The following is a 9,764-nucleotide window of genomic DNA, read 5'->3' as shown; positions in this document are numbered from 1 at the left end:
GGCGGATGTGACATGATGCGTCCAGAAATCGTTAAGCCTCCGAATCTCCTAGCAATGGCCTACAAAACAGAGTTAAACATGGCCCAACCGTTGGGGTCGACAGGCCACCTCCGAAGCTTAAGTTAGTAACTAAACTGATCACAAAAGGCTCTGGCTAATTGTGGAGCATAAACTTGAATGACAATAGTAGGGAAACGATTCAGATACCTTTTGCGTGAACCAATCACTTGTTTATATAGGAATTATCCTTGATTCTCAATCGTCGGATGAATTCATGATCTTTGCGGGTTACCGTCGGATTGTAGGGTTTTTCCTTGAATACTTGGGGGTGATAGGAGTTACCGAACTTCTCACGATTCCCTCACCGTCCTGACAATAGTTGCTTCCTACTAGGAAACTTCATCCACCGCTAGATTCGGGAGGGAGTTCATGGCCGATAACTTACAAAGCGGCGCCCTCCTGATTGTTTAGATTAGGTTAGAATGGGCCCCGATTATGGTCTAACCGGGGGCGAAAGATGTGAACCCGGTCCAGATGGGTTCGATGTAATTTTCCTCATATCAGCAAAACAAAGGAGAGTATTTTTTTTTAAATCAATCCTCTATTTAGTATTCCATCTCTCTATTTATAATATTTTTCCTCAATCCTAATTCGTTAATTAGAGTTTTACTTAGACTCAGCTAAATAGAGGGTAGTCATCCTTGACTATGTAACTGTCTTACCACCACCTATGGCGCAAATAGTAGTGAGACTCACCCACTGCAATTAACATAATAAATTGAACGATACAATTAGCAATCTTCAACACGAGTATATTTTACGTTTTGTCAAAAATACAGTATGAACGCATTCATCTTATCTTTTGTATAAACTATACATAAACAGCATTGACTTCGTCTTAGCAGACAAAAAAACTAAATACCTTTGCGCGTAGATAGTTTCATATGGCCCTTCATTGAAATTTCCAGGTGGGTGTAATGGTGGAAAATTGAGCTCGCCTTTCTGTTCTCCTTGCCCTTTCCTCCCCACTTAGATAATGAGTTTCGTTGATTACCTATATCTATCCTTTATTCTTTTTTCCACTTTATTTTTTTGCCTCCGCCACTCCTCCGCTGCTTCTCTTCCTTCTGCTCGCCGTAGTTTTTCATATGGATCGAAGGCTGTATGAGGCATCAGTTCAAGGTGATCTGACCGCCTTTCTCAATTTGATTAAAGAAGATGGCGAGCTCTTCAATCAAACAACCTCTAGAACCTCCAACACAGTCTTGCATATTGCTGCCAAGTTCGGGAATCTTGAATTGGCTACTGAGATCGTAAAACAGAAGCCAGAAATGGTGTCGGCAGTGAACGAGAAGATGGAAACTCCTTTGCACGAAGCATGTAGGGAAGGTCACGCTGGGCTGATGGAGTTGTTTCTAAGAAATGACCAGCGAGTTCCTTACAAGCTAAATCTTCAGAACGAGAGTGTGCTTTTTGTGGCCTGTGCTCGTGGACAGTTCAACATAGTAAGATTGCTACTGGCACAGCATTCATGGCTACTGCTGTTGGAGGATGACAGCCCAACTACATCCCTTCATGTGGCGGCATCAGCAGGCTATCTCGGTAACCCTTCTAATTCTCTCTGTTAACTTCATTTCCTTCTCTGAGTTCTAAATTGATGATTTTTTTGAACCGGCTAAATTGATTATTACAGTTAGTTAGAAGAACAGTACAACATGCGATTTGGTCCTCTTCCGTACCATCTCTCATCCTCTTTGAACTACCCAATCTCAGATAGACCTGGCTATTGTCCTTGGATTGGATAAAATTTGGCTGCAGCCCATGTTTTTCTATTTTTCTTGGTCATCATCAAATTAGTAGTCCAAGGGTGGGATTAAAGGAACCTTCTGCGGGGGAAGGGGGAGAGGATCCTATAGAAGGAGATCCCGGAGGGACCTCCTTGGTCTCATTGTCTCTATATAAAAGATTGTCACAGCTATGCCGGAGGCACATCCATCCAGATAGCACTTTAGGTTATTGCTCAAGTATGTACTTATAATAATTATCTTCTCTTGTGCTGACCAATATTCTCTTAGATTTTAGGGGAATTATCAATTTCACCCAAGTTATCCCTAAGATTAATGTTATTTCAAAACAAATCAAAATGTTAGGTAGACTTTCAATCAACAAGTTATTTTGTTAAAAAGACAATAATAGCCTTCCAATAATATAAATTATCTATTTTACCCTTTAAATGTAAGGAACCAATTCATTTAACCAAAAGAAAAAAAACTATAATGCAAATGTCAATAGTATTGACCCTTGAAACCAACTGACACTATGGCAATGATTTGTTTATCAACCTCTCCGAAAGTTGACTTAATGTTTCTGATTAATAGATAATTTACATAATTGGAGGGATTTTTGGCCTTTTTGAAAAAGAATATTTGTTGATAAAGATATTTTTTAATATTTTGATTTGTTTTGAAGTGATAATAATAATTTATTTGATAAATGATAGGTGACATTGATATTAAGGTATAAGTTTCGGGTAAGGGGTTGATAATTTCCTTACATTCAATTGTTTCAAGATACCCTGAAACTTTTTCCATTTGATTCCATTAAACTTTTGATTTGATGTAGCAGAGAAACATGAAACATACTTTGCATATGCATTTTATTTGTATTTTACTTGTGCTCTTAGAAAAATCCCCAAAAGTGTAGATGAATTATAAGATTCTGACACGCATAATATTTTTAATTCAATGACACCTACTTCTTAGATTAATATTACGTATGATTGAATCTTTTAAGTTATTAAACATTCATTGAAAACCCATTTTAAAAACAAGAACCAAAACCTCAAGTTTATAGGGTCATTGGTGAGTGAATAAGAATGTAATCTATCATCGATTACATGAATACATTGATCCAAGAGCTTTTACCATATAATTTTAGTGATGAGAAAGCCATAGAGTGCTAGGCATCACAAGTACGTAGATGATGCCATGACGGGCATCTTTTAGTTGCTTTTCATTACAAAACCTTTGCTCTACGACGAGTGGACAGGGGTGGGGATCGGAACGTGTGATATACGTAGAGCGAAAATGTAGTCTTAGCTGGCGACTGGCGTGATGGCTCCAATCCCTAACCACTACGACGACTCTCAAAGTCAATAGCCAGAAAGTCAGTCAAGTGCAAGTAAGACGTCAGGTCGGCACACACAAGTTGACCACTTCATTTACCTTGCCAAACTTGCCGCGCCATGAGGCCGTAACCAACCCCCTACCCCCAAAGAAAGAAAAGAGGAAAGAGCTCCTGAGCCACAAGGGACGGAAAGAGCGAGGAGTCTGCATCACGTTGAAAAAAATAATGTTTTTTTTTTTGGGTAAATATCACTTACCTCCCCTCTTAGCTGGACAAATAGCACTTACACCCCCTCTTAGTTGGATAATATCCTTACCTCCCCTCTTACCAGCATATATCATACCTCCCCTCGTTAACTTTCTTGGTTAAAGTTACTTTTCCGTTAAATATTTTCTAAAACCCCAAACTACCCTTGGCTACATTTTTTTTATTTTAAACCATAAATTCGACTCTCTAACGTTAAATACTAAATTACCCTCAATTAAAATAATTATTAAATACCAAAACACCATAATTAAAACCTAAATTATCTTTAATTATTAAAAGCCCAACATACCCATTTTAAAAAAATTATCCAACAATTAAAAAAAGTACTCCAATCAGTAAAATTAAAAGGCAATTAAAAAAAGAGGGTATGTTAATAAAATTAAACTCGTACTACTATTTTGAGTTTTTTAATTGTTTGATAATTTTTTTTTAAAAAAAGGATATGTTGGGATTTTTAATAATTTGAATTTTAACTATAATGTATTGGTTTTTAACAATTATTATAATTGAGGGTAATTTAGTATTTTAACTGCTGGGTGATTACGATAATTTAAAGTTAAAAAAAAAAAAGCCGGGTAGTTTGGGGTTTTAGAACAATATTTAACGATAAAAGTTAACTTTAACCGAAAAAATTGACAGAGGGGAGGTGTTTGATATATTTGCTAGGTAAGAGGGGAGGTAAGTGATATTATCCAGCTAAGAGGGGGTGTAAGTGCTATTTGTCCAGCTAAGAGGGGAGGTAAGTGATATTTACCCCTTTTTTTTTTATCATTTTGAACTATGCAGTAGGGAGTGGGGTGACTGGGGTCGACATGAGATTTTTTAAGATTATAATTTTTTTCTTCAATATTTATAAGTGACATTTTTATTATTGTGTGGTAGGAAAGTATCAAGGGAATATATTGTTTGAATTTATTGTTTTTGCATAAGAAACTGCTATTACCATATCATAAACACATTTATATAACTCATGGAATTCGAACCTCTAAAGAGTCGGCTTAGACTTAAAAACCGTAACCCAATATTATATATGATAGGCTGATCCAGATCCTCAAGGAGGTCGTGCTAGATTGGTGAAATTAGGTATTTTATCTTGACATTGACAAACTCTAATCATGACTTTCATCCAATCCAAGCTACAAAATAGTAAGAGCAAATTGCATTGGCAACTAAAAATGGAGATTTTAAAGCACTGACACCCTATCTTATGTTTAAAAAGCACAGAGACCACAAATTTGGATTTTCATTAGATATATTTGTCAAATTTATCACTGAAAACAGTTAAATCACTATTTATTTTCAAAAATATCTCTAAAATAAACAGTGTTTGAAAGGTTTTCAGTAACAAATTGGACAAATATATCAAATGAAAATTCAATTTTAGAGTATCTATGCTTTTTAAACATAAAGTGGGATATCATTGCTTTAAGGCCTCCATTTTGGGGTGCCAATGCAATTTGCTCAAATAGTAAACAATACATTAACAAAAATATCCCATAATGTCATAGGGTTAGACTGGACTTGTCCAAATCAAGCATAAACATAATTCTTACAGTAATTCAAGACCACCCTAACCTAGCGTTGACCCACCCTCAAGCCAAATTTTGAGCCTTAGTCTTGCTTGAGCTGAAGACTGACTAGATGTATTTAAATTATTAGGACAAAACTTGCACATCTAGAACTTGAATTTCTATCATTTTATGATGTCATCAACGGTGGTAGAGCTTCCCTAGGGCCTGACCCATCTAATTCTCTTCCAATGTGAGATACAACACTTGGCCCCTTCGCCCTTCTCCCCCCTCCCCTCACCTGTCACTTTTTTTAAATTTCCTTACGGATACTTCTCTGGGCCCTCTTTTTGTATGTGAGGTACTAGCATTTACCCCCTCCCTCCTGATTTTTTAAATTTTCCTAAAAGAAACCCCATTGTTCCTCTTTCATGTGTGAAATACCGGCATTTGCTACCTCCAATGTAAAATTTTGGCTCCACCCTCGAACATAAATTATTGGTTCTAGAGGTCACTCATATGGCATCCGTTATATTGTATATCCCTCAAACTGTTCTATGTGAATGACCCTTCTGTGATCTACATGTACTATTCTAGACTTAAAAACACTCATGACTTATAAAATACTATGAGCAGCTTTTTTCTTTTTTTTTTTTTCTTCTTGTTCTTCTTCTTTCTTCTCTTTTCTTCTTCTTCTTTTCTTTCTTTTTTTTTTTTTTTTTTTTTGGTACAAAGGTGCTTTTTATATATAGGGATAGGGAAATTACATATGCGTAGGAATTGAACCCATGACCTCTCCACTGAGAAGCATATTCCTAACCCTCCTACTACTCCTCCATTGGCTTTCTTTTTTTTTCTTTAACAAAAAGAAAGTAGGATTTTGTTTGGGATGGCGTTGTTCGGTGCAGCCAATGGATGGCCCAGATTCACTGTTGAATTCATATTTATATCTGGACCGTTTATATGAGTGGATTGATTAAACGGTCTAAATTTAGATTTGGATGGAACAGTAAATTTGGGCTGTTGATTACCCACATTAATTAATTATGGTGCTCCCAAGCAAAATCCAAAGAAAATATTAGATTTTAATGAAAGAGACGTGAATTGGTGAATGATTTTTCTTTTTGGGCACAGATATTGTGAAGGAAATTTTGAAAATACAGCCAGCTATGGCATCGAGAAAAGACTTTCATGGTTGCTCTCCCTTGCACCTGGCATGTAGCAAAGGACACTTGGAGTTAACAAGGGAGTTCCTGAGGTTGGACCCTGATCTCTCTTCCCTGCAAGACAACGACGGTAAGACACCGCTTCATGCTGCAGCAATCAAAGGAAGAGTCAACATTCTCGATGAGATCCTCTCCACGAGCCTTGATTCCTCTGAGATATTGACAGTACAAGGAGAAAGTGTTCTTCATCTTGCCGTCAAGAACAACCAGTACGAAGCCGTTAGGTACCTGGTGGATACACTAAATATCACCAACCTCTTGAACATGCCTGATAAAGACGGCAATACCGTCTTACATCTTGCCTCCGCCGGAAAGCTCACTGCAGTAAGAACTCTTGCGCTTAATTAGTATGCGAAACTCTGAAACAAGTATATTCCGCATTTTACTTTCATACTAATTAAATAGAGAGTATCTAAAATGTGTTTGAGCTCTGTATTGAGGTTATAGTGAATAGGGGTGCAAGTTTTGTCCTAATGGCTTGAACCCACCGTGAATCGAATGAGGTTTAGACTCAAAATTTTGACCTCGCGTTGCAGGCGAGCATCCGTCAGGGTGACCTTGATTAAGATCGGGGCTTGGTCAAAGTTATGTTTTGATTAGTCTATTCCTTACCACTTGTAGGTGATTATTAGGTTATTTTTGGTAAGACAATTATGAATTAGTTTATTATTTCGTAGTTGAGATCAAGTTTATGTGTCTAACCTGGCATGAGTTTGCGTGGCCGGGTAGGATCAAAGTTTGAGTCAGACCTGAGCTCTAGTTTTAGGATAAAGCTCAGGAATTAGAAAAGCCTGGCCCAACATAACCCTTGTTGTAGTCCTAACCCAGAAGGCTGTTTTCCAATGTTTGCCATGGATCTTGTTTAAAATTTCGAGTTCTTCTAAGTGGTTATACACCCCAAGCTATTTAGGAAGGTCTTATCTTGTTGTACGGTATGATTTTGGTCAGGGTATTCCGGACTTTCTTCTTTAAAGAGGGTTTCTAGTCCCTACAAGGAGTTGAAAAATGTGGAATACGCCTAGATTGTACTCTGTTAGATGGAGATGGAGCTTAAGTGCTGCACAATAAATGCTTAATACTGAACTGTGTACAGTCTAGATGGAATGATGGTCGAGAGTGAAATCTCTACCACCTGATTTGTATAATTATTTATTTATTTTAATACTTATTCAAAAATACTTACCTGTAACTAAAAAAAATGCAAAATGATTGGTCTATATTTTGAGGTCAAGCACTCGGAGATCGTGATCATACACAACACTAAAGTTGAGTCCGCTTGACAGCGGACGTAGTCTCCCAGTGAACCACGTAAAACTCGTAATGAACTGTTACTAACAAAGATATGAAAACACTGCAGATGGTTACGTTCCTGGTGACCAAGACAAATATTGACGTCAACGCTCTCAATAGGAAAGGTAACACGGCTCTTGACGTTGTGGAGACCAGTGGCAGCAGCTCCGGCACTCTCCAACTCATACCCACATTACAAGAAGCTGGCGGTAAGCGATGCGATCAATTGCCCCCAGGATCACCCAAAATTCAGCGGATCACCTTCGAAAAGAATAGCCTCGAAACATCAACACTAGATGAAAGACCTACAGCGCTAGAACTACATTCTTCAAGGTCGACCACATCCGTCGCCCATGGTTCTCCTTCCCATCTCCATCACCATAGCCGACGGAGACACCACAGTAGCCGGCGTGAAAAGCAGCGCAACCTCCATTTAGAGGGCTTGACAAATGTGCGGAACACCATCGTAGTTGTGGCTGTTTTAATAGCCACTGTGACATTCGCCGCCGGCGTCAGTCCTCCAGGCGGTGTTCACCAAGACGGACCGCTTATCGGCAAATCGGCAGTCGGAAGAAAGACTGCTTTCAAAGTCTTCATGGTCTGCAACAACGTGGCATTGTTCTCTTCACTGGGAATTGTGATTGTTCTGGTGAGCGTTATTCCCTTTCGGCGTAAAAAGATGATGAAACTTGTGGCAGCCACACACAAGGTGATGTGGGTTTCAGTATCGTTCATGGCTGCGGCCTATATATCAGCCACTTGGGTGGTCACGCCAAGTACTGCAGGAACGAAGTGGGTTCTAGCGGCTGTACTGTCGATTGGGGGAGGATGTGTGTTTTTTATCTTTGGAGGGTTCATGATTTTGTTGACAAAGCACTGGCTGAGGAAGTTGGAATATAGGAGGAAGAGAGAAGCGAGGAAAAAGGAGAGCCCTAACAGCAGCATAAGTCGGGTGGAAGATGACTTGCGTCACTCAAGGAAGAAAGGTAGTTCTTATTCGAGTAACTCTGATCTGGAGAGCTCCGAGAAAGAAGGTTTACATCCATTTTAAAAGCTCTTGAGATCATTAGAATGCATCAGCGTATATAGATACTGTTTGAGTATACTTTCCAAACATGTAGGTCCTGTTGTATTTTATTATAACATAATGAAATAGATAATGTTATCCTTGACGTGTTGCTCAGTTGGTAAAATACTAATACTTCCAAGTAGGAGGTCAGAGCTTGCCTTATAATGTGTAATACCCCCTTCCTCTCCTTCTAATATGTCATATGTCGAACTCTCCTCTTGATGGAGTTTAGGACGCTATGATGACCTGGGCAGGTCTCTTTGAATGAAGATGAATGTTGTTGTTCCTCCAAAATCTTGCTCGGCAACTCAAACAACATAATTTGCATGAACGTGCTTTACTTGTCACATCCACACAGCCGATACCCTATCTAGCATACGCAAGTGTGTGATCTACAACCCCAAAGATCAATATCAAGGAAATCAACCTCCCACATTTATAATAATATAATCAAGAACAAAACTAAATCAATATTTAACTAAATTAACTAGAAGATCAATATAAGGTTCAAAGAGAAAAAAAACATTATAATTAGAATGTGGAAAAATGATATCAATAGAATAAATCAAAGTAGTCTGTAGCGGAAAATCACTCTACAGTAACAGCGGAAATGTGGATCAAAACTAAAAAGAATATTACGATCGATTCCCAAAATAAAAGGAAAAGAAAAGAAGTAACCAAAATCTAAATTAATGTCTCTTTCAATCTATAAAGAACACTTCTAAAAGTAAATGTCTCTATATACAAGTATCGTTGTACTAGCACATGAGTATGACTAATTTTGATACGCTCTTCCATCACTATGGTAGTCTTCACAGTCGTAGTCATAGTAGCCAGCACCTTAGGTGTAGTATGAGTCATCCGGGGCAATCTCATATAATTGTCCGTCATAATCATAGTCATCAACACCTGTAGATAGATCTAACAAAGTTGTTACAAAAAGAAGTGAGTTCAAAAGAACTCAGCAAGGCAGTTCATTCCACAATAACACAATATAGCATGATAGCAAAACATAAAGGATGCAACATGATATAAAATAGACATGGAAGTATGATTCTAACTCTATGTATGCTGGTCTCTATTAGCAGACATGCTTTAAGTCATAACACTATACTCCTCTTGGTAGATCTCAAATCACTCTCCCTCACCCATCTCGATATCTTGGGTTCTCCATTGGTAATTGGGTCATGCATCCTTCTCGGACATTCCATGGCTGGTGTTTAGATCACCGCTCTCTCAAATCACCATTGGTTTTAGTATTGGCACATGTCAAAGTTA

General features: G+C 38.1%; 1 protein-coding gene across 1 annotated transcript; it reads left to right on the top strand.

Annotated features, from left to right (window-relative positions):
• The first annotated feature begins 956 nt into the window (after nucleotides 1-956).
• LOC149011239 (uncharacterized) lies at nucleotides 957-8,679 on the top strand. The gene is made up of 3 exons (XM_089164299.1): nucleotides 957-1,602; nucleotides 6,036-6,451; nucleotides 7,485-8,679. Exons 1-3 carry the CDS (start codon nucleotides 1,149-1,151, stop codon nucleotides 8,466-8,468), a joined length of 1,854 nt encoding a protein of 617 aa, XP_089020425.1. The 5' UTR covers nucleotides 957-1,148; the 3' UTR covers nucleotides 8,469-8,679.
• The last annotated feature ends 1,085 nt before the right edge of the window (nucleotides 8,680-9,764 follow it).

Source organism: Hakea prostrata, chromosome 7, assembly GCF_041222555.1.
Source record: "Hakea prostrata isolate BN-2017 chromosome 7, UWA_Hpros_2, whole genome shotgun sequence".
Taxonomy (NCBI): Eukaryota; Viridiplantae; Streptophyta; class Magnoliopsida; order Proteales; family Proteaceae; genus Hakea; species Hakea prostrata.
Note: the sequence above shows the minus strand (reverse complement) of the source record. Positions and strands in the feature narration are given on the sequence as shown.

Coding starts and splice junctions, on each gene's coding strand:
- LOC149011239 (XM_089164299.1), top strand. CDS start 1,149: ATGGATCGAAGGCTGTATGAGGCATCAGTTCAAGGTGATCTGACCGCC. Junction 1,603..6,035: donor GGCATCAGCAGGCTATCTCG/GTAACCCTTCTA, acceptor TTTTGGGCACAG/ATATTGTGAAGGAAATTTTG. Junction 6,452..7,484: donor CCGCCGGAAAGCTCACTGCA/GTAAGAACTCTT, acceptor AAAACACTGCAG/ATGGTTACGTTCCTGGTGAC.